The 23238-nt window shown below is 40.2% G+C and overlaps 3 protein-coding genes across 4 annotated transcripts in view; all 3 read right to left on the minus strand.

Annotated features, from left to right (window-relative positions):
- The window catches only part of ap4e1 (adaptor related protein complex 4 subunit epsilon 1), a 19352-nt gene extending 12526 nt beyond the window's left edge, over window positions 1-6826 (minus strand). The window contains exons 1-12 of the mRNA XM_085462075.1: window positions 6487-6826; window positions 4082-4153; window positions 3839-3962; window positions 3111-3184; window positions 2905-3026; window positions 2642-2801; window positions 2391-2557; window positions 2233-2306; window positions 2024-2146; window positions 1827-1936; window positions 1597-1736; window positions 1-44 (exon numbers count right to left, since the gene is read on the minus strand). The exon at window positions 1-44 is cut by the window's left edge and continues 69 nt beyond it. Of these exons, the coding sequence (XP_085318201.1) occupies window positions 1-44; window positions 1597-1736; window positions 1827-1936; window positions 2024-2146; window positions 2233-2306; window positions 2391-2557; window positions 2642-2801; window positions 2905-3026; window positions 3111-3184; window positions 3839-3962; window positions 4082-4153; window positions 6487-6627 (1351 nt within the window). The 5' untranslated portion in view covers window positions 6628-6826. The remainder of the gene's footprint in view (window positions 45-1596; window positions 1737-1826; window positions 1937-2023; window positions 2147-2232; window positions 2307-2390; window positions 2558-2641; window positions 2802-2904; window positions 3027-3110; window positions 3185-3838; window positions 3963-4081; window positions 4154-6486) is intronic.
- Window positions 6827-6980: 154 nt separating this feature from the next.
- On the minus strand, window positions 6981-11347 carry gnb5a (guanine nucleotide binding protein (G protein), beta 5a). Of its 2 annotated transcripts, XM_085462078.1 has the most exons (11): window positions 11061-11346; window positions 10353-10489; window positions 10209-10250; window positions 9753-9829; window positions 9509-9641; window positions 9085-9228; window positions 8899-8990; window positions 8537-8585; window positions 8304-8400; window positions 8042-8208; window positions 6981-7957 (listed from the first exon to the last, which is right to left on the minus strand). In XM_085462078.1, exons 1-11 carry the CDS (start codon window positions 11194-11196, stop codon window positions 7946-7948), a joined length of 1086 nt encoding a protein of 361 aa, XP_085318204.1. In that variant the 5' UTR covers window positions 11197-11346; the 3' UTR covers window positions 6981-7945. The 2 variants fall into 2 exon arrangements, with proteins under 2 accessions (XP_085318204.1, XP_085318205.1); XM_085462079.1 differs by lacking the exon at window positions 6981-7957 and having other exon boundaries at window positions 8036-8208; window positions 11061-11347.
- A 181-nt stretch (window positions 11348-11528) lies between these two features.
- Window positions 11529-23083, minus strand: myo5c (myosin VC). Its single transcript, XM_085462077.1, has 40 exons — window positions 22819-23083; window positions 22384-22494; window positions 22099-22270; window positions 21546-21690; window positions 20614-20770; window positions 20353-20496; window positions 20182-20263; window positions 19923-20030; window positions 19737-19843; window positions 19384-19649; window positions 19200-19281; window positions 18971-19111; window positions 18747-18869; window positions 18567-18650; window positions 18351-18482; window positions 18111-18208; window positions 17926-18012; window positions 17663-17774; window positions 17369-17580; window positions 17099-17264; window positions 16860-17006; window positions 16612-16776; window positions 16407-16500; window positions 16261-16324; window positions 15672-15946; window positions 15518-15581; window positions 15357-15437; window positions 15067-15247; window positions 14881-14974; window positions 14736-14799; window positions 14479-14647; window positions 14322-14406; window positions 14128-14226; window positions 13806-13960; window positions 13422-13511; window positions 13159-13309; window positions 12793-13078; window positions 12539-12713; window positions 12359-12439; window positions 11529-12268 (listed from the first exon to the last, which is right to left on the minus strand). The coding sequence occupies exons 1-40, from the start codon at window positions 22843-22845 to the stop codon at window positions 12116-12118; spliced, it is 5229 nt and encodes a 1742-aa protein (XP_085318203.1). The 5' UTR covers window positions 22846-23083; the 3' UTR covers window positions 11529-12115.
- Between the last annotated feature and the right edge of the window lie 155 nt (window positions 23084-23238).

Here is a 23238-nt window from a genome sequence, read left to right on the forward strand (position 1 = left end):
CAGTGTTCATCGTTTCTATGAACCATTCGTTATCTGGTGCATATGTACAGTGGTTTATAGGAAAATACAAGAAATTTAACAAACAAAGTATAAAAGATACACTTTGGGCAACAGGTTGAGGTAAACCCCAGACAGGTTGAAAATCTATCAAGGAGAAAATTGCAGTGAATTTGTACTAACTCAGCATCATAAATAACATTATATTTAAAAATATTTTGTTAATTTCTGTTTACTTTCTGTCAATTGGAGGTCTCAACCTCCAATTGTTGATAGTTATGTTTTAGCGCAATATTAACTCAAAAAAGTATCAAGGGTTTCCAATAAAAAGAAACTTGAATGTTAATGTTTTCTCTAAATTCATCATATTATTGCTAGGAAGTATAAATTTACATCAGGATTTTTCAAAACCTTTTTTGTGCAGTTTCATCATGCATTCACTGTGGGTGAAGAACACTGAGTCCCCACCACATGTCCATTTGTGAAATGTCCTAGCTACTAAATATTCTACAGTGAATTGTTAGAGGTTTTATCACAAAGGGAAGTGATTGGGATCATGAGAAATTCAGCCACAAAGTTGTACACCTCGTAAAATCCACAAAGCAGGGTCAGCGGATGCTGAGGCACATAGTGCACGGAGGTCACCGACTTTCTGCAGGCTCAATCACTACGACCTGATGGAGGAGTCTGGGTTTAACGGTTGGATCATGGGCCCATAGTTCCAGTGAAAGTAAATGGTTCTTATTTATTTATTTTTTCAACTCTAAGTGTGCATTCAACATGCTTTACACAACTTGCCTCATTCACACAAGCTCTCTTTCTCTCTAACATTCACACACACTCATACTTACAGATTCATTAATTATAATACATTGTTATCATAGTTGGCATGCGGACTGGAGCAGACGGGGGATCAAACCACCACCAATTAGTGCTCTACCACCTGAACTACAGTCTCATGCTTTAGCATACCAGGACATTTTAGACAATTTGACTCTCCCAACCTTCTGTGAACAATTTGGCCATGGCAACTCCTTCCAACATGACTGCATACCAGTGCACAAAGTAAGGTCCATAAAGACATGGATGACTGGAAGAACGTGACTGGCCTGCACAGAGTGCTGACTACAATCCAACAGAACGCCTTTAGGACGAATTGGAGGGGAGACTGCGAGCCAGGCCTCTGTCAATGTCTGACTTCACAAATGCAATTCTGGAAGAGTGGTTAAAAATTCCCATAAACAAGTTGTTACAACTACAAAGGGTGAACTGACATCACATTATTTCCTATGGATTAAACATGGGAAGTCACTGAAGCTCATATGCCCGTGAAGGAAGGTGACCAAATACTACTTGTGGCTAAAGGGTCGTTCTCCCATCTCTTCTTTACTTTTTAAAGTTTGATTTATGTGAAATCTAACCAGAAAAGCTGAAATGACAGCCTGTTGTGACTCAGCACAACAACATAAGTTTACAAAGAGTTACTTTGAATATGAGTTTCTATGACTGTGATTTCTTAGCCGCAGCATTTTACAGCTCCAGAGGGCCTCAGGAGTGATAATGAATGAACATTTAAGAAGATTACACTTTAAAGGATATTTTTCCGCCAGTTCTGCCACCTTCCCCACCAGGTCAATGGTAGTGTGATCATCTTCACTGATACACAGAAACTCCAGCATCTTCTCAACAATGACTGTAACATTCTGGCCATTAGTGATGCGAAAGAGCAACTCCAGCGTCTACAAGACAAAAAAAAAGAAGCCTGGTAATGCTAAAAACCTGCAACCTTACAACCTCACACGTTCAGACTACATCACTGTGAGCCTCACCTCACGCTTAATAATGAGGTCAGGGTGATCAAGACACTCTATGATGGTCATCTGATGCTGCAAGGCCAGTTTAGGATCCTGCTGGACAACGTAGGTGAGGGCCTTCAGGCCTGCAGTATCATAGAGAAAGTGTTTTTGTTAGATTTTCAACAAAGAGACATTATTTATGTACAGTCGTGTTTCTCTTTGTCTCTTACCTAGATATTTTAGATTTAACTTGGGGGACAAAACAAAGTTTCCAATGCACTTTGCAGCTTTTTCCAAAAGGTCGGACTTTGGATGAATTGTGTAAATACATTTTACACACTCGTATAAAATAGCTGGAAATAAAGAGAAACGTATATAAGTGGCTGACAGAAGAACTTAAATGGTTACAAAAAGCATACTGATTAGAAATGCTGCATACCATAAGTGATGTTATGGTTCATCTCTGCTCTTTGTAAAGACTCATCAAGGACTTCATACATGACCTCACTTGTACTATGAAGAGAGAGAACATGCACAAAATCAGTGAAGAATCGGGTGATTTTAGTGAGATGTGAAGATGGGACAAATAATATCTACCTCTGATCATTTTTTCCAAGTAAGGAGAGTATTCTGAGCAGCTGAATTTGAAGCCATGGAGCAGGAACAGTGTGATAATTAAAATCCATGGGCAGCTTTCCTCCCACCACCTGCTTCAATATGGTGACAAAACTTGGCGTCAGGTCCTTGTAAGCTTCTGGGTTCTCCTGTATTAAAGCAAAAAATAAATAAATACATACATATGTACATTTCAACAGAGTACTGCAAATTATGAGGAAACCAGTAACTACCTGGATCATCTGCAGGTAGATGTGTAGTGAGGCTGTCATCACACCAGGATCTTTGTCACAAAGAGCTTTGCGAAACTTGTTGTGGATGTGCTGAACTTGATTTGGTGCTATTAGGTAGAACTTGTACAGCGCCAGGACTGCTTTCCTTCTAATGATTTCTCTGAAAGTTTGTTCCGACAAAAACGTATTAATAAAAATATTCAAGCTCAACGGCACAAAGAAATATTCAACCATGCATGCAGGTGATGAGCAGCGTTCATTACTTTGGGTGATTTAGTTTTTCCTCCACTAGAGGAAGGATTGCAGGGATCATATCTTTGGGGAACATCTGGCTGACAACAGTCAGAGCCATGCACACTTCAATAAGATTTGTACTCTGAAGATCCTGTGAACACAAAACACGACAATCAAATATCCTAAATTCCCTTTTGGGCATCGTATGATGAATGTTGTGTAAGCCCACGCCCACCTTTAACACAGTGTTTACCAGGAGGAGCAGAAGCTCGTGACTTTCATTCAGAAATAAGGACACAGCGAGGTAACCTGAAAAACCACAAATAAACATATTTGTGACCAAAGCAGTCTAGCTTTTTCATATTTAACACTGATGTTGTAAATAAATCCATATTCTGCAACACTCTCAACACTGAAGCTTTTAAAGTACCACCTTGTGTCTTTTTGTTGTATAAATCTTTATTGTTAAATCCTCAAAAATGACAGTATTATCCTTTAAATTAAGAAAAGAGGAGGGAGTAAGGCCACGTAAGGACGCGCACTGGAACATAAATGTAAAATGATTCATGAGACCAGGTGCGGTGGGGTTTTTTATTCCTTCGTGGTATTCTTTTACATGTCGTTTTGTGTGCCAAGGATTTAGAGGAAGATCAGCAGCTTTCAACAACCAGCTGGAGCCCACCTCCTATCAGTACATTCTGTTCAGCTGACTCTCTCGTCTCATCAACACCCTTCTCTTCTTCCCAAGTAATCAAACATGAGTTATGAAACTAGACATATGTCAGAATTTGCCACAAAGGACGAAGCTTTTATTGTTCCATGCAATATTCTCCTCGTTGTCCTAACAAGTTTATGCAACCTGCCTCATCATCAGCTGCTCCTCCTGGCCTTGTGTGTAGATCATAAGAACAAATGGGCCCTGACACACGAGACTCTGAGGAATGAGTTATTTATTAAACCTACCGACTCTCTTTTCCAGAACAGTGCCTTGCTGAGCCAGTTTAATGGCATGAATATAGCTGAAGGAAGCCTCGTAGCCCAACATTTCACAGTAGATCGATCGCACCATGAGCTCCTTCATCTGCCTCTGAATCAGATTATGACAAAAGGAAGAAGTAAACACATTGGTAACTTCGTGTCTCGGTGGAATTTTAATGTATATGATTTCTTGTGCAAGACAGCAGAGAAAAACCAGGAAAGATTTACCATGGTGGTGTTGGGAGAGGACACTTGTTCTTTGATCGCCAAAAGCTCATGCTGAATAAGTTTTTCTTCCTCCTATAGAACAGGAGACAATGGGAAGTAAGATGAAATACATTGGTGGTTTACCGAGTCATGCTTATTTCAAGGTAATGAGAAGTTTACAGCGAGCCAGTGATGCAAAGAAACACAAGTTTAAATGTATTTCAGACTGTGAGACGTCAAGGTTTATTCCTATAGAGTATTCCTACTGAACATGAGAATTATTTGAATTATGTCATAATGTTTTCGGCCTTGGCGATACCTTATAGAGCAGGGGTCTAAACTTAAATGAGCGTGGGCCACTGTTGGCACTGTCATCTCACTGGGGGCCACTTCAGTGTTCATGTAGTACAAAATCCCCCACAAAAAATAGAAAACACCCACAAATATTTCCAAAAATGTAGTGCGGGGTTTTTTTTTGCAAATAAACAAATTGGTACTCTCTTTCCTGCCAGACACGTGGCAACACTTCTGCTAGAATTTTCCTACTAATTTCCTACTAAAATCCTAAGAAGCTCTATTTTCTCAAAAGCTTGATTTTATGAGTAATTCACTTTGAAACAAGAGGAAATACTGGCATCAGTGGGCGAAACAGATGGCACTGTACTGTTAGAGACTTAAGAGTCTTCTGAATATTTCTTCACAGTCAAATGAATTGATAGGACTTTGAAGATATGCAATAATGGGGTGGTGGTCATTGTTACTCATGTAATCAACCCTTCAAGTAGGACGGAAACTCTTTTGGGATATTAAGATATCTTCTTAATTCAGAAAAATGGGGAAATGTTTGCTTGGAATTTCCAAGATGGTGTGAAAAGTTAATTTTGGCTGCTCCCTTTTCATAAGGAGTCTCCACAGCAAGTAGTTTTGCATGCTTAATTTGGCAGAGGTTTTACGGTGGATACTCTTCCTGAAACAACCTCAAAGGGGATTTGTATCTGTGCTCGGAAATGAACCAGCAAGCTTTTGCTTGCCAAAAGGTAACTGGAATATACAGACACACCATTTAACACCAAAGAAATGCAGTAAGAATTTCAGGTATGCAGGTTTAACAATACAAGGTTTATACAAACTGGCCACTTTATTAGTTACACCTAGCTCATACTAGTGACTAGTCACTCTCTTAATTCATGATGTGAAACTCCGATCCTACAAATACCAAAGGTGTTCTTTTGGACTAACATCTGTTGACTGTGGAGGTCATTTGAGTACAGTGACTCATTGTCATGTTCAAGAAACCGGTTTGAGATGATTTGAGTTTTGTGACATGGCGTGTTATTCAGGTTATGGAGTTTAATTGATGCTCAGTTTGCACTGGGGTGCCCAACATGTGCCAAGAAAATATCTCTCACACCATTACACCAGCAGCAGCAGCCTGAACCACTGACACAAAGTAGGATGGCTCCAAGATGTTTATGCCAAGTTCAGACCCAACCATCCAAATGTTCCAATAGAAAATGTGAAACTAGGCAATATTTTTCTAATCTTTTATTGTCCAATATTTGGTGACGCCATCCAAATTGTAGCCTCAGTTTCCTGTTCTTTTTTTCCCCTTTTATTAATCAGTTCCTCCAGTCAGTTTCCTGTTCTTAGCTGACAGGAGTGGCACCTGCTATGGTCTTCTGCAGCTATAGCACATCTGCTTCACAGTTAAGTGTGTTGTGCATTCAGAATTTAAACATTCAGGCTTGCTCTTCTGTGTTTTCTCTTTTTTGGGCAATGTTCTCTATAAACTCTAGAGAAAATCCAAGCAGAGGAGCAATCTGACAGACTGAAATACTCAGACCAGCCTGTCTGACACTAAGAACCATGCCATGATCACCTAAATCACGGATGGTCAAGTTTGAACTTCAGCGGGTTCGCATGTCTAAATGCATGGAACTGCTGCAACGAAATTAGAGATTTGTGTTAAAAAGCAGTTGAACAGGTGTGCCTTATAAAGTGGCAAGTGAGTGAATACTGCTGACTACTTGTCCTGTATGCATTGAGTGCTTTCTGCCACAGAGACTAGACGTGATAAATACCAGGATCCTGTCCAAAAAACATTTACCAAAACCTCGGAAATCCCAGAAGACGAACTTCTCCAATTTGTCTGAGTTTACGAAAATGAACATGAACGCACCAGTGAGGATAAATGCGTGAAGTAGCACTGCTATAATTTGTTCTGCCACATGATATTAACATGGCAAAAACAACACAACGCCTGTAAACCAGCCTCTAACTTAGTACAGTAATGTAAGGCATCCAGTAAGTAGGTTAAACGTAAAGACATGCCTATAATGAGTTAGCACAGGCAGCTTAGCTTAGCAACCTTAGACGGTATCGTCAACTTATCTTGTTTTTAGTTCATTTCAAAAGGGCAAACTCACATGTTTAGACGTTAGCTCAGTGATTCCTCTGATGAGGTTTCCTAGCTTTGAAGTAGAGGACAGTTTTGCAGACCCAGGGTGAGAGTCTAAAGAGAGGAGGCTCGGCAGAGCTGTCAGCGTCTTCTCCACAACATCGCTCATTTTGGCAGCTAAAAGCGGGCTAAGCAGCTGGCTTCTCTCTTATAAAACACACTTATTAAATCGCTAAACATCACAATAAGAGTCTCTTACATACACACATTAAATGTTACTAGTTAAACATTTAAAACGACTACAAGAGTTACAACACTGGCTCTTCTGTCGGCCATTGTTTTGAATCGGCAAGGCTTTTTGATGATGTCACTTCCGCTTGATTTGAAATTTTATTGGAAACCCTCAACAATAACAGTGGGCCCTCACTCTGCTGAGATAATAATAATAATAATAATAATAATAATAATAATAATAATAATAATAATAATAATAATAATAATAATAAAGAGACACGTAGGAGCGATATTCAAAACTGATTTTATTATGTTTGTAATAGTTTGATTAACAGTCCCCTGCATATCTGTACACTAAACTACAATAATTACTCTAAATATGAAATTACAACCATTGGACAACTGCATGAAAAGGAGTACATTCAATTATATGTATATATATTTTTTTATTAATTTTTTTTAACTTATTAGTATTTCAACAGTGGGGTAGCACAAGTTCAGGGTGTCTCTAGTGCACATCGAGTAGTGAGTGGCTTCCACATCTGGAAACGCAAAAAGATGTAGTAAACCATATTTTAAATTACAGGTATGAAAAAAAATCATTCTTCTCATGTTTACCTATTAATGTGCTTTCTTTGCATTGATATTGATACAGTATTATATTGGCAGGTGAGAAGCAGCTGTTGGGTGCACACGTTGTTTGTTAGATGTACATTTAATATAATTTCCAAAATAAAATATTAATTTGTACCTTTCTCCATAAATCTCATTATTATTTCTCATTACTTTTGCCATTCACAGAAAAGCCCCCCTGCTCTTTGATGTCTCCTCTGAATGAATGTCCTCATTTGTTTAATAAAAAATAATAACAATAAGTAAACATGTATTTTCCTCCATGTGGGCTAATTAACACATCACATTATTGTGTCACTTCTATCCTAGACTGATGCAAGCCACTACCAATAATATTTTCAGTAATATACTTGTTTTAAACTTCATAGTTGTAATCGTAAGAACTTCTGTGCACCTTTTCTTCCCATCACATTGTAATGCGAGCTAGCCATTTGGTTTATTACTCTTTAAAATATGTAAATCTACCCTGGCCAAAACACTGGAGTATATACAATGCTATTGATGTGCCCTATGTACAATCAAAACTGAGTCTCTATCTCTGTGATTGTACTCTAGCAAACAGAAACATCAGTGTGTCTTCAGTAGGTCTGTCTACTATTTAATCGTTTTTGTCTTGATGCTTAGGCCCAGATCTGGAAGGCAAAGAAAATAGACATTACAAGATATAACCAGACAGAAACCTGGAGTAATCACATGTGCCAGATCAGATATCATACCCGAAGAGTGTGGTCCCAGGAACCTGTGCAGAAGGCTGTCCCATCAGGGGAAACCCGCAGGGTGCTGACACGGTTCTCGTGTCCAAACAGAATAGAGACCCGTGTTCCTTTGAGAACATCCCAAACATTAATGGTGTAGTCGTTGTAGCCACCAAACAGTAGCCGGCCTGGGGAAAGAGAGGGCACACCCAAAATGTTTTAGCGGCATTATCCTTAAGCTCAGTACAAACAACGGCGAAGGTAAATATTCTATATATCGTACCACTGAGCGAGAAATCAACACTGGAGACGCCAAATATGATGCTGTCTTTGGAATAGATAGCCACTTCCCTGTCTGCCCTTAGGTCATACAGGCGGCACTGTAACAAAGGGGAGTGTTTTCATTTTTTTCTGTTTTTTTATGGTGCAGTGTAATTATGATTAATTATCTGCAGCACGCTGCACATGAAAACTGGCTTCACCAGTCAAAGGTAACATGAAGAAATCAATTCTTACTGTAGCGTCATCCGATCCAGATGCAAAAGCGTCTCCGCTGGGATAGTATCTGTTAAAATACAGACAGCAGTAATAAGAAATCAATTTTTAAAGCTCTTACATGTAAGATTTGAATACTTCTGACTTATAGCAACTCCTAGTGGTAGCATAAGAAAATGAGACTCCAGATTTTAACATTTTTGTTTGCAAACAAAAATATAGAGGCCATTACAATAACATAAAATATGTTATGATAATGCACACATGATGAGGCCTTTAAAACACTTCCTTTTAATGCGTAATTATAAATAGAAAAGGCACTCATCTTTACACTTACCTTCTCTACACTTATATTCAGGAGCCATTACAAGGGTGTGACTTACCGTACGCTATTTATGTCTGACTCGTGAGTTTCAAAGGACTGAATACACTGCCCTGAACGCATATCCCAGACATTGGCCTTCTTATCACAGCCCTGCCAATGAAAGCAAAGCAGAAAGTGTCAAAAATTTCAGTGTTTAGCCTCTTTAAGTAAGCTGTACCGAAAGCTGTGCAGAAAGTGTCCTCACCCCCGAAACAAACGTGTTTCCGGTTTCAGATGGGGCCAGATCCAGACACAACACGTCTGCAGCGTGTCCATGGAAACTCTGTAACAGCTGCCCACTCTCAACATCCCATAATGCACATGTTCCATCCCCGCTGGACGTCAGGATCTTGAATGCATGCGGCAAGAGAAAAAAAAAAGAAGTCGTTACAGGCTATCATGTAGTTGTAAATGGACTGCCTTTGCAGTGTGACACCTCATGTGACCAGGAAGTCAAACTTGTAAATTATTAACAAAGTATGGGAGCTCTCACTGGAATATAGAAGGAAGTGATATCTGATTGAGAGAAAAATAAAAAGGTAGCTTGCAGCTACTGTTTCCACAGGCATTTTACCCATGATCCTCAGTGGTTTGTGGATGTTTTTAGAGTGTGGTGACAGTTTTCTCACCTGCATATCCGAGTTGGTGAAGCTACAAGCAGACAGGTAGTTTGTGTGCATGGCCACTGACTTCTTCTTTGCAGCTAAGTTCTCATTCTTGTCCAAAGACAGAGGATAAACTGAGCATTTATTGTCCAGGCCTCTGCAACAGAGAAGCTACACACTTTACCACAAAAACAAAATACAGAAAAGCAACAAAAAATACAGCAAAATACAACCAGATCTGGATCATCATAGAGAGTAACGCACTCACCCACAAGCTACAGCGCAGCCAGAGGGGGCATAGGCACAGGCCATCACCCAGGTGCAAGGCATTGTCACAGCATGTTCCTATAAACATCAGAAGACAAGGCTTTTGTGCTCGAGCCGCACAGGGAGAATTCATTATCCATAATCAAAGCAGAACAACTAGCTTTGGTTTGTCCCATGTAGAAAACTTTAGAAAACACTTTTACACAATTTCAGTTTTTATCATCTAACTCTGATGTCTCCTTCATAAAAACAGGACAGTTGGATTTACCATCAGCACACAATAGATATATTGATGCACAAATCCTATGTGTCACTCCTATCTGATCTAAAAAAAAAAATTCTATCTAAAGCAAACTTATTACCATCATGGAAATTTATATTATTTTTATTGTTATCGATTCAAAAGCAAAAAATACAAATATCTAAGAATACGTGACCCATGAAAAGTAAAAGTTACCTTGTTGGTGGTGAAAGCGTCCCACACAATAACTTTTCCATCCTGTATCAAAAGATAATAAAGGTTTGTACACTTTTAAAACACATGCCACCAACAACAAACTTGCTCTGCAGTCAGCTGGAAACGAGACTAGGGGTTTGTGACCTGTGAGGAGCTGACGATCCTCCTCTTGTCCTTGCACCAGTCCATGCACAGAACTTTATTCCCGTGCCCCTTCAGGGTCCTCCGGGTCTTCATGACAAACTGGCCAAGCCCCTCCACCTTCTCTGCCACCTGATGTACTGCACAAACACACATGTATATTATACATTAAACATGTCCCCACATTAACACTCGTGGCAGCAGCCAGGATTAAACTACAGCAGGCCCATCTAAATGGAGGAATATTGAATTAATCTATTTTTAATCTGCCATGTCTCAGATAGCCCGAATCACATAAAATATGCATCAGAAATGACCTGTGCTTGATTTTCACGTTTTTATTTCACACTCTTGCTTTAATTGTCATATTGTTCAGATATTATGAGTAAAATATGAGTAAAAATAAATCAATCAATAAAAAGAAAGAAAGTAAAGGAAAACAGTCCATGGATGAAACATGGATGAAAGTATTAGGCTATGAAATGGGGAGGCAAACAAAACAGCCTGCCCCCGTCTCTTGACAAATCGGTGACATCGGCGCCGATCGGATCGATAATCTGCTCCGCCAAATCCCCCATCTCCGGTAACACCGGCGATCTTTGACTTCTGGCGGAGAAACGTGAGGCTATGAGGAGACGCTCGCTGTTATCCGTCCCGTCACAGGGTAAACGCAGGAATGAATCAGGGCCTCTCCATTTTTTTAGCACTCACGCTCGACATCGTGCAGCTTCGCTCTTTCCTCCTCCAGCTTCGACTTCAGCGTCTCCGACTCCGTTTTGAGGTGAGCCAGAGTCTCGTTCAGCGGTACCTCCTGTGTCGCCATTTCAGGGGTTGGAGGGGATCTCATATATTTCCTTTGAGCAGGAAGCGATCGGCAGCGAAAAGGCTTAGAGCAGAGCTAACAGCTGATGCTGCTGTCATGACGTCAGAGGGCGAAGATGCTCCTCCAGTTTCCAGGGGAGGAGGATCCTGCATCCCGGTGATGCTGCCGCACACACACACACACACACACACACACAGGATGCATCCCCTAAGCAACACTACACTCAGCTTAATAATGCATTTTTTTCACGCTGCCCACATGAAGAGAAGGGACAAGCTCGTTTGCCTGAAAGGCATTAATGTGGCAGAGGGAGAGGGAGAGAGGGCTTTCTGGCATTTTAATATGCTGAAATGGAGCAAAGATGTTTTCATTTTAACCAAAAAAGAATTACTGAGAAAACAAGTAATATTGTTTGTTAAAGTAATTTTATTCTTCTTCATTTTTTTTAATGAGCTGTTATGAGTTGGTGATTTGGCATGCTATTTTATAAATTCATATTACTTCATTTTCACATCTTACATCCTCTGATTCAACTACAGGACACACATATGAAAAAAATACACAGTGAGCATTTAATTAACTCATATTTTAGCCTTGCTGTATTTTAACCTGAGTATATGATAGTATAAAATAGGTTTGCATTGGTATAGCTTTAATCCAAGATAATGCCTTTATTCATTTATTTAGCATGTTATTGCAATTTAAATAAAAATGTACACACACACACACACATATTATATACAGTACACAAGAATAAAATATCATTGCTATGTCGTGTTTGGTCAAAATGTTGCAATGTTATTCAGTTGTTCTTTGTTTTAAACATGTGCTGTACAGGGTTTTAATGAAAGTGCTTAAATATTTCTATCTACAATCTAGTGCAACTTTAAACAGACTGACTAAGACTCAGCATAAGGAGTAAAAATGTCAAAGGATCTGTGTGTCAGATCCTGTTGAGGAAGTCGAGATGAAGGCTGTTCGGGACCTGCAGCAGCTCCAGAGCCTGTGTGGACGTGCAGAATGGAAACGTGACCTGGAAACGATAATCTGCATCCAGCATCAGCTGTGCGGAGCCTTCGTGGTCTTGGAGCAAAGACTGGAATGAGAAATATATTGACAGCTTAGTCAACTGTATTTATTTTGGCTAGGAGGGTGTTTATATTTGAAAATGAACAGCTGGGCTCACCTGAACTTTGCGGACAAACGATGATGTCACTCTTTTTTCAAAATCGTCAATGGGCGTGTATGAGTTCAAAATTTTGACAATCTACAAATTTTAATGTTAGGTTGGAGTTTAGTGCGAGATTTAAAAATGAAAAAAAAAAGAACCCACCAAAACCACATTTTAGACAACAGATGGAAGTACCTGAACGGGGCTGAGTTCAGAGCATTTTTCAATGATCTCCTTGGCATCATCATCAGTGGATTTGTTGACTTGCAGTAACCACGCAGTTTGAGCCAGTGGCTTCAAAGTATCCATAGCATTCACGTTTTGAAGTTCCTTCTCTTTCAGCCACTCTTCTAGATAACTGATGTTGCATCTGAAAAGAGAAAGCAGCTGTTAAACTAAACTCTCTTTGAGTTGTGTTCAAAGCACATACCTGATCTGCGAGCACAGACCTGATCTGCATCCCCTTCCTGCAGGAGCACATGTCCTTGCGGAGCATGATGTTGTTAAGAGTGATCGCAGCCACGAGGTAGAACAGCTGTTTGATCACTTGTTTGATGAGGCCCTGGTCCAGACTATGGTGGTTCATGGTGGAGTGGAAGACAGTTAGATGCTGGAGGATGGAGGAGATGGTGTAGGTCTCTGATTCCTCATAGAAGCTGTTGGAACGCTTCCTGAAGCCCGTCGGCTTCATGCTAGAAATCCCCTGTAGACTCTCGTGCTCCAGCATGCCGGGTACTAAGAAAGTGTAGAAGTAGGGTTTAGCTTACTCATAAAAGGATTTTTTTGGCAAAATATTACATTTGAAAAAACATTACCAATAGTGGGAGTAAGAGTCTTTTGCATGACTGAGATAAACCGATGATAGATTTGGATGGCCAGATCGCTGAGAATCTGTCTGTGTTCCGACAAATCGAAATTCTGCAAGCAGTTTTTTTTCTGGCGAGGTGTACTTTGCTTCAGGAACTCCTTTTGTTAACAGGATGGAAAACAAGAGCATTTTAATATGTATATGATATTATCAACAGACAGAAATGAAACAGTAACTACTGATTTTTTTTTAAAAAAAGTAAATTTGTACTTCCTCCCCGCTGTACTGCTTCAGACAGTTGAGGAGCTGGTGGGTGTTTGAGAGCCAGAAGGACAGGAACTCTAAATCTTTTTGATGACTCTAAAACAGGAAAATGTTGTTTACATTATTAGATATAAACAATACCTCAAAATACATCAATCCATTCACCAGTCTATCCATATATATCCAGGGGAACAGAGAGGTGTTCCCAGGCCAGCCAAGAGATATAATCTCTGCAGCATGTCCTGGGTCTACCCCACCTCCTCCTGCTAGGACTTGTTTCTCAGCTAGCTTAACCCCACCTATCTGGGGTGCAAAACCCCAAACGAGAATCTTGAGCTCAAGAGTTTTACTTCCTGGTTAAACAAGGGTTACAAAAATAGTTAACTTTACCACGATGACTTTCTTGACTCCACCAATGATTGCATTCATAAGGGACTTGAGTTTTGCCTCATCGTTCAGGTAGTCCGCATGGCGGATGCACATGAAGAGGATGTAAGCTGGCAGGGTCGGGATCATGTTGACCGCCACGCCTTTGAGTTTCAGATCTGCGAGGAAATCGGGACAAATTTGTCCGAGAATATGGTTTATCCATTCATCCGAGTTTTAATACCCTCACTCCTGCTCACATCCATGGATCAAATAGCTTATATGATTATTAAATAAAAGGCAGGTAACATGGGCATATTGCAGACATAGTGCAGGGGAAGAATACCCAGAATGATGTTTTCAATGAGCCTTGGTTCATCCTCTCTCTTGTACTCCAACATGCCAAGGTAATCTTTGGGAAGGGTGGATGCAGTTTTTTGCCTCGCTGTTTGAGAAACAATAAATGTGATGAAAAAGTTGAGACAGCTTGTATGGACTCGATTTCTTTGTTTACATGTGGCGCAGGAGCTCCAGTGCTACCTCTCTGTGACGTTTCGAGGCTCTTAACTTGAGTCTGAAGTTTCTTTATTAATCTGTCTTTCTGGTCGAGCAGCTCGTCAAAGTCCTGAATTAAAAGTGGAATCAGTTATTGGTTTACTCTCACTGTAACCTTCTACCCTTCGTACGCTCAACGCACCATGTTCTCAGCAGTTAACCGTGAAGTCTCCTCTCTGAGTTTGCTTTTGACCTCATTCTCCATCAGCTGCTGTCTCTTCAAGTGATCATTCTCCTCTTCCAGCTCCTCTACTCTGCCTTGAAGCTCTCTCTTCTCCCCCTCCAGCTCTTCAGCTTTTTCCTCAAAGTACCTAAAAAAAACATCCAAAATCAGGATGAACCAGATATGACCATCACTACTTTAATCAAGAAAGACATCACTACCGCTGAGTAATTTACCTCCGTTGTGAGCTCTCTTCTGTAATCTTCTTTTGAAGATTGTGAGAGATCTCTTTGTTTTTTTCTGTTGAATGACATAAAAATAAAAGAGCAAGTTAAAACAGTAATCTGCTTCACTGCGAGACTCCTGAACAAAAGAGTGTACCTGTTAATTCTCTTTTCTGCTCCTCAACAAGGCCTTCAAGCTCTTGTTTCTGTCTCTGCAGCTCTGAAACCCGCAGCTTCAGCTCCGGGATCACCTGCGAATGAAATTAAAGCAGACGTCACAGTTACATTCTGAAGCTCGCACCTTTAACCCGTGACGTATCGAATAATACGTGCAATGACATACTGAGTTTTCACTGCTGAGTCTGGACACTTCTTGGCAAATATTTTCATTGACATTGCTTTTCTCCTGGAACAGGTTTTGCAGCTTGCTGTTCTCATTCTCAAGGTGGTCCACTTTCAATTTCAAGCCCTCTACTTGAGTCTCATAGCTTTCCTTCTGCTCCCTCTGGTGGTTTTCTAGAATCCTGCCAACAAATGTGAGACATTTAACAAATTCAAGTACAGACACCCAGAAGGAAAGCTGCACGTTTCTGTTAATAAGAAAGTGGTTTGCTATGGTTGAAAAATGAAGACCTGATGGCTTTTTGTAGGCGTTCAAAGGCTGACAGCAAATCTTCAACTTCATAAATCTTCTCTGATTCGTCAGAAGTCATCCTTTGGAGAAACAATGTGTCAGATTAAATGACTAATAGAGATGAAGTGAGGAAACACAGTGCTCAAAATATCTGGATTACCCCAGAAGAACTTCCTCTTCAACAACACCTTCAAGAAGCTGCCTTGCGATCTCACTCACTTTACCTGCAGAAAACATTCAAGGCTCATCAACAAACAACTTCTTTTTCTTTACACAAAGGAGTTTTTTTTTTTTACATAAAATTCTATACACACCTCTTGCTTGTTCCGACTGCTGCTTCATCTTTCTCTCCATGTTATTTCTCTGATTTTGCAGGTTGTTCAGATCTCTGCGTAGCTCGGGAATTAGTTTGACATGCTTGGTGAGCTGGATGACCTGCTCCTGCAGGTCTGAGTTCGCCTGCGCCCCCTCTTCTAACTTTCTCTGCAGGATGACTCGTTCTTCTTTCAGCCTTTTTATCTCCTCTTTCAGAGTTGCCACCTCGGCCTCGTGGTCCTGTCTCTGAATTTCAATGTTGTTTTCCGCGATCCTTCAGAGAAGAAAAAGCTATCTGATTAAACCAAAGAAGCTGGGATATATATATAGCTTCTTTGGGAGAAATATTAGCTTAAATATTTGCTCAACCATGCTGTACACCAGCAGTGTTTTTCTTTTTCCCTCACACTGTCCCCAAAGTGCTTGCTCATAAGGGGAGCTATATAAACAAAATTGAATTGAATTGAATTCTGCAATTGTTATACTGGTCCCACCGCTTGAGATCAAACTGGGCTGTGTGTTGCACATAAACTAAAAGGAGTTGGAACCCCAGCTGTAGATGATAAATCTCACTTTTTAAATACTTACTTTCTAAGCCTTGCTTCATTTTCTTTTTCTTCCAGAAGGTTCCTCTTTACTTGATCAAAGGTCTCTGAAAGATTGTGAGGCCAGTCACAAATGTGACGCAAACGCAGTCACTGTGGTGTTTATACAGAAATCTCAACTCTTATTACCTTTGGCGTCTTTGGTAGAAGCTTCAAATGTTTTCTCCAACTTCTCCTTCTCAAGGTTGAGAACTTCTACTTCCTTTTGAAGTTGTGCGATTGTCTAGGCAAGAAAAACAGGTTTTCCTAAAGGATCTCAAACAGAGCGCTTCCTCTGCAAACAAAAATGCAGCAAAGACACAAACAGACTTCAGGCATCAACTTCAATACTAACCAAACTGGCATCTTCTTTAGCTTTCTTCTCTCGTTTCTCTAAAGAAGCCTTCTGGTTGGTTGATTTTTCCAGCTGTGTCTCCAGACCCTGAAGCTTTTCCATAGTTTGGGAGTGTGAGTTTGCCAAGCTTGTCAACCTTTCCAATAATCCACGATTCTCTTTGTTCTGTCAGGGAACACATTAAATTACATTATCTGCAAAAAACAAAAAGAAAATCACAGCTAAAATTTGTCTCGAAGCACCGTTACCTGCTCTTCAATCTTCTTTCTGAGCTGCTGCACCCGGTAGGAGAGCTGGACATTAAGCACGAGCCGACGCATAGTCTGAAATCGCCGTCGTGCCAGCCACGCTCTGGCATACTTCTGGATAACCAGCGCTTTGTGTTCTTCTATCATCTGAGGTTTACATAAATCAGGAGGTTACATTCAATTTGTCAACAATATTTATTTTAGTGATGAAAATGATTCGTAAACTGTCTGTTACAGACCTTCTTGTATCGTTTACGAGCTATCCAACCTCGTGTGAAGGCCTGGATGGTGATGGTTGCCAGACGCACTACCTGGTAGACCTGCCTCAGGCGGTAGCCTCTCCAGTGTCTCTGTATCACCAATGCTGCCCAGCCCTGCTTCAGTGTCGCAGCAGTCACTGTTTTACTGAAGGTTTACAAACAAAATAAGTGTATGTTCATTTTATAATCTTAAGAGGAATCTTTACAGGATGCAGGTCAACAAAACTCAAACAAGTGAACGGTTCTAACCGGATTGTCCTCTTTCCACGGACATACTGCTGGAGAATGATGGCGGCCTTTCTTAGGGCCAGGTACTTCCTCCTCTGGCTCCATCCACGAGCATGTTTCTGGATGGTCTCACAGGCTCCTCGAAGTCGGTCCAGACGCAGCTTCTCGAGATAAGCTACCTGACCAGCTCTGAAGAAGATCTTTGTCCGGCCAAACTTATACTGGTTAGAGTCCTGGGGAGCAAGCCATGAGGACAAAGTGATGCACGGCCATGAATGACACTTACATTAGTGAGTGCCATATGATACAACATACGTGAATCAACCTCTGCAGCACATTCTTGCAAGTCTGTTTCTTGTCATTGAGGTCTGCCTCCATGTGTGACATTAGGATACTGTATCTGCTGTAAAACTCAATGTATGTCCACCTACAAACAAAAACCATGCCAATACTCAGCATGATGACATGGAGCTGAACATGCTATAAGTTGTAATTATGCTGCATGAACATATATATATATATATATATATATATATATATATATATATATATATATATATATATATATATACAGTCACCTGGATGGGTAGCTCTGTGCACTGATACGAATAGTTTCAAGGACTCCGCAGGCTCGCAGCTGCTGCACTACCCTCCTGGAGTCATACCTAAAAACATGAGAAAACACCAAAAACAGAAACATGACCAAACACTTCAGTGACACAAGAGTGAAACATCTGAATTAAAAATTCATTAGTAATCATACTCAAATGGGAGCTTTTCATCGTTAGGCTTAATGCAGCGCACGTAGTGAGGCGTGGTCGCATTCAGTGTTTCCATGAGTAAGGAGAGGGAGCTGCGAAACTGCATTCAACAACATCGTTCAAGAGACAGAACAGAAATACAAATTCAGCCGGTTGGATAGGAAACAATACAGTATGTGAACTTCAGTGAGAATGTGAGTTCAGCCTAGAGCAAAGCAGAGAAACAGAGCAAACATTAGCACCTTATCTCCCACTGAGGTTCTCAGGTTTTTATTGGCTGGTTTCACTGAAGGCCTGGCGGGCTTCACTTTGACACTCTTACCGATCGCAGTGTTCTTCTCCTCCTCTTGGAAAAAGTTGGCCAGAAAAGGTAACTGATAACATTTGCAAATAAGAGGAATCTGTTAAAATGAGGAAAAGCAAACATAAAGTGAACATACGTGAAGGCTTTTGATTACCTTACTAGACCTCATCATGTCCACGAGTTCTTCATAGAGAGCATCTCTGTTCTTCTCGAGAAAACCTCTGCACTGATATTCCACCTGTAGAAATATGTATATAAGAAAAGAGTTCATAAAGTTTATAACGGCAGGGAATTTTTTGCTATATTGTGCAGATGCCAGGTGATTAGACTCCACCTTGTCTGCAAAGTGCTGAATCACAAAGGCCTCATTTGATAACCTGGGCTTCTCAAACATAGGGCTGGCTTGTAGGTAGTTATAAAGCTTTTGCAACCAGCTTTGATCGGTGCCTTGAGGGAACTGTGAAGCAGAAAGACGTAAAAAAAAAAGATGCTGACAATCAAGTCAAAATGCAATTTGTGACTGATAACACCAAGATCCTATTATTAATCAGATCTTACTAAACATTCTTCATCGAGCAAGTCAAGGATCCCCATCTTTGCTTCAATCAGATCGATGACAGGTTGATTGTCATAGAAATCTATCAGCGTCCATGGGATGTCCTCTTTCATGTACTCCTCTTGCTCCAGCTTGAATACATGCTGAAAAGACCCAAGAGAATAAACGTGTAAGCTGGTAAAGAGGTGCGTGTGGTAATTAGCAGTGAATGTGGAAGAAGGCATTGCTGACCAGGTTAAACTGCTGTTGAAGCTTTTCGTTTGCATAGTTGATGCAAAACTGTTCAAAGCTGTTGATGTCAAATGTTTCAAAACTGAAGGAAAAAAACCAGAATGGACATTTAAAAATGTCAGCAAAAGAAAGCTGCACACATATTGAAAAAAAGAAAAAGAAAAAAGAGTTGCGCTTGCATTACCCATAAATGTCCAGAACACCAATGAAAGCATGTTGCTTTCCTGGCACCTGTAGTGCTGTGTTTATCCTGTTTATAATGCAGTCAAACAGATGGGCATAGATATGCTTAGCTAGAGCGTCTCTGGCATTTACTGCCCGATCTTTGGGGACCGGCTTCACAACCGTTTCGGCTACCAGAACGATCCTCCGATGGCACAGCCAGCGTACGAGCCCCTCTGCGCTCACCCCCAGCAGCTCGCAGAAGACAGCCAGGTGTGGATCACTGGGCTGAAAGATATACAAATCAAGCTTTGTACATAACCTGGTGAATGATTCAAGATCGGTCGCACACACAAGTTATGAACAGCTACTCACGGGAACTAATGATTTGTCATCGCCTATGTTTTTAATCTCCACATTACCCAAATGCAGAATGGCTGCCAGAACTTTAAACACATCTGACTGAAAGTCCTCCTTCAATCCTGGAGAAAAGACGTTAAAGCTAAGATAAAACTTTAAAATCATAAAGGGAGGTTTCAGTCATGTTGAGGCAACCTTTACCCAGAAGTGAGAAGGTCTGTCGAGTCTCTTCCAAGTCCTTCTTGTCATTCACACCTTCAATGGTTATGTCACCACCCATGCAGGTGTAGTTGAACTTGTCTGCACTCTCTGCAGATGAAAGATTATATTACTGATGCTGCTTATAATAAACTACTGCAAGACTTAGTTGTGTTTTCTGGGTGAGTTAGTTTAAATAGTAATAAAACAGCAGCAGTTAAGTGTCACAGATCCACAATAAACCCTCAGTGCAAATACTTACGTAGTCTCAGGTTCTTAAACGCTGGTGAGTCTGCACAGGAACAAATCTGGTAAAATATGTGGTAATTACGCTCATTTTCTGCCTGAAACAAAAACAGAACTTAAGATTAGTATTATGGATTAAACACAGTAACGAAACTTGAAAGAATCCTGATCTCACAATCATGCATACCTGAAAGACCACTCTGGATTTCTCTAACAGGTAGGTCCTCATGTTTGCTCCGATGATCCGGTACTTCCTGTCAAAGCTGATCTCTGTGTATTTCCCAAAACGGCTGCTGTTGTCGTTCCTAGTGGTCTTTGCATTTCCTATTGCCTTAAGAGGAAATGAATTATAAGAACTATTTATAAGATTTTTTTGTGTATGAATAAATATGTGAACATTTTTGCCTGTTTAGTTCAACAGCTGTTTTGTGTAGTCTCGAGATCGTACCTCTGTTATTGGATTGGATGCCAGGACTTTGTCTTCAACTCGTGTCTTATTTGCAGATTTGCTCACAACAGCAAAGTACCTCATAGCGTATCGAGCAGACACCGTTTTACCAGCTCCAGATTCACCGCTGACTATGATAGACTGGTTCTTGTGGTTTCTGAGAAAGAAAAGGGGGATATAAACAAAGTACGCACCACTGTGTCTTGAAGCATTACTTGGGACTTACTTGGGCAGTTATTGACTAGATTTCATTTTAATGATCACCAGGACATAAACGCATGCACGCATAGCACACAACCATACAGTTGTGGTCAGGTGATGTCATGGCAATTTGGGGCCTTTAATTATTTCTTTGGACTTTTCTTTTTCCAGGGTGGAATGATTATGTTTAATGAGTTTAAAAAACAAACAAAAAAACCCCAACAATAATTAGGCGCATTTTGAAGTGAGTTTGGCTTTTCTCTAACCCCCACAGGGTCAAATAGATATACATACACTCACTCAAATCTAATAAGTGGGGCTGAAGGCTGTACATTGTTTATTATCTTAACAAGGCCAAGGTCTATTAACTTCTCATTAGTGATCATGATTGCCTACAACTGTCAGTTTCCCTTTTCCAGCATAAAAAGGATTTGCCTGACAGCACTTATTGGACTGACTAATACTCAGAACAGTGGGAGACTCCAATGAACTCAGTGATCTGCAGATTCCAAGAGCATCAGTTCAAACAACTGTACATAAGTACAAGTTATTTAGATGTTTTAACACTTTCTTGGTGCTGACCAAGAAAGTTTGCCCCATGCATATGTTAGTAGAGTCCTTTTAAATCTGCAGACTCATGCTCACTGCCTCCAATCTGCATACAGCCATCAGTTCTCGCTGATGTAAAACTACTATAAAACTTAAATGAGGCAATCTCAACTTTTATTTACCTTGCCATCTGTTTGTAAGCCTCCTCTGCCACTGCAAATATATGAGGGTCCATGTCTCCCATGTTCTGTCCTGAGTAGGCATGAATGATTGCATCTCCATAGATAGGAAGCTGCTTATAGGGATTTAGAGCCACCAATATAATACCTGAAATGAGGGAACAACACAGACTGAGCAAGAAACTTAACCTGCTAACACCTCAGTACTCAGTTACACAAATGGGTGACAAATTAACAAAAACGAAAAAACACAACAACAGCATAAAGTGTTTTAGTAAGGTGTTGGTTCACTATGTTGGCCAAAAATCTCTGATGACTCTTAAAGCCATAATATGTGAGTCATTATTTGTATACTTATCATGTTATTCAGTGATTCATCGTGACTGCATCAGCTGCATCAGTATCCTGTTTGTGATCACTTGGAGCAACGTCGTATGAATTTACAGTAAAAATGCATTACAGAGCCACAGGACCACCTCATTGTAAGGGTCAAGTGTGAGAGGTTTTCCTTTAATTTATCACCCATTTGTCAGTTTAAGGCTTCTTGCAGTTGTACCACAGTAGGTATAGATGATTCTGGACTCCACAAATCGCACTTTGAGATTGTGCAGGACTGCAGGTTCATGCAAGTAACTCAGAGCTGTCAGGTCATTCTCCCCCACCAAGATGTCTGGGTTTCGGAGAGGAGGGAGTTGTGGTTTAGACGGGTCAACAGTGTAGCAGTACTCCTGTCCAGTGATAGGTGATGTAGGAGAATCAGGTCAGCTGGTGCTTCTCACCATTATAAATGTAATACAGTCATATATTGAGGGTATTATTAGTCACTTTCCATTTTACTTACAGAGCCATCCTCCAGAAGCAATTCAAGAACTTTATCTCCTGAATGGAAATCTTTTACAATCTCTGCCGATTTCCACACATGTTCTTCATCTGATATCCACACTCTGTTGTACTAAAATGATTAAAAAAGTGACAAATAATTATTTCAGTTATTAATGCCATGGCTTACTGTACAAGTGACTAAAACCAATACATGCAAGAGAAAATCCACCCAATAGGAACCAATACTCCATCATATATGCTACCTCATAATATTATACTATAAAAAGATGTAGCTAAGTGTTTCGCCTTTAAATTCCTGTGGATCTGTTTGCTTTACAACCTTTCAGAGCGCTGACAAAGTTTCCATATGCGTCTGTAAACTTGCAACCTCTAGACTGTATGGAAACATGATCTTACGTGTATTTTAAAAGATTAGGCTTGTTTTCCCTCTTACCTTGGTGTACAGTTCCAGCACAGCCATGTTTGTGCATTATTTTAGTAACTTTTTTTGTCCGTGTGTTTATCACTTGCTGTTTCACCGCTTTCCAGGTTACCAACACATTTCCTCCCCGCCCCTCACAAATATTCCGGAATAACCTGTCAAGTTAGATTACAAACTCCCGATGATCTTTTTCAAAATAAGAGTCACCCTAAGGCGTTTTTTGAAATACACTCTGCATCATTACAGACGTTACGTCATCTATTTGTGTTAATTTATTCGTCTGCACTGTTTTGTATCATTCAAAGCAATTAAATTGTACTTATTATAAATTTACTTTTTTATTGTTGGTAGCCTGTTACTGTCCATTTTGAAAGAATCAAAAGATTAAAAGGGTGAAAAGCAATTCTGCTGTACAGATCAATTTTTACATTT

Source organism: Copadichromis virginalis, linkage group LG7, assembly GCF_057382275.1.
Source record: "Copadichromis virginalis isolate Kocher_CV1m ecotype Utaka linkage group LG7, C_Virginalis_male_GT1.1, whole genome shotgun sequence".
In the NCBI taxonomy this organism is placed as follows: domain Eukaryota; kingdom Metazoa; phylum Chordata; class Actinopteri; order Cichliformes; family Cichlidae; genus Copadichromis; species Copadichromis virginalis.

Bases quoted from the DNA above. Each gene is read 5' to 3' on its own strand.
- gnb5a (XM_085462078.1), bottom strand. From the start codon at position 11,196: ATGAGATCCCCTCCAACCCCTGAAATGGCGACACAGGAGGTACCGCTG. The intron at 10,251-10,352 runs GTCACAAACCCC...CTTTTGATACAG, and splicing joins GGATCGTCAGCTCCTCACAG to GATGGAAAAGTTATTGTGTG. The intron at 8,209-8,303 runs GTACGATATATA...CTCTTTCCCCAG, and splicing joins TGTTGATTTCTCGCTCAGTG to GCCGGCTACTGTTTGGTGGC.
- myo5c (XM_085462077.1), bottom strand. From the start codon at position 22,845: ATGGCTGTGCTGGAACTGTACACCAAG. The intron at 19,844-19,922 runs GTAAAGGTTGCC...TCTTTTCTCCAG, and splicing joins ACAGACCTTCTCACTTCTGG to GATTGAAGGAGGACTTTCAG. The intron at 15,248-15,356 runs GTCTTCATTTTT...ATTTGTTGGCAG, and splicing joins CGCCTACAAAAAGCCATCAG to GATTCTAGAAAACCACCAGA.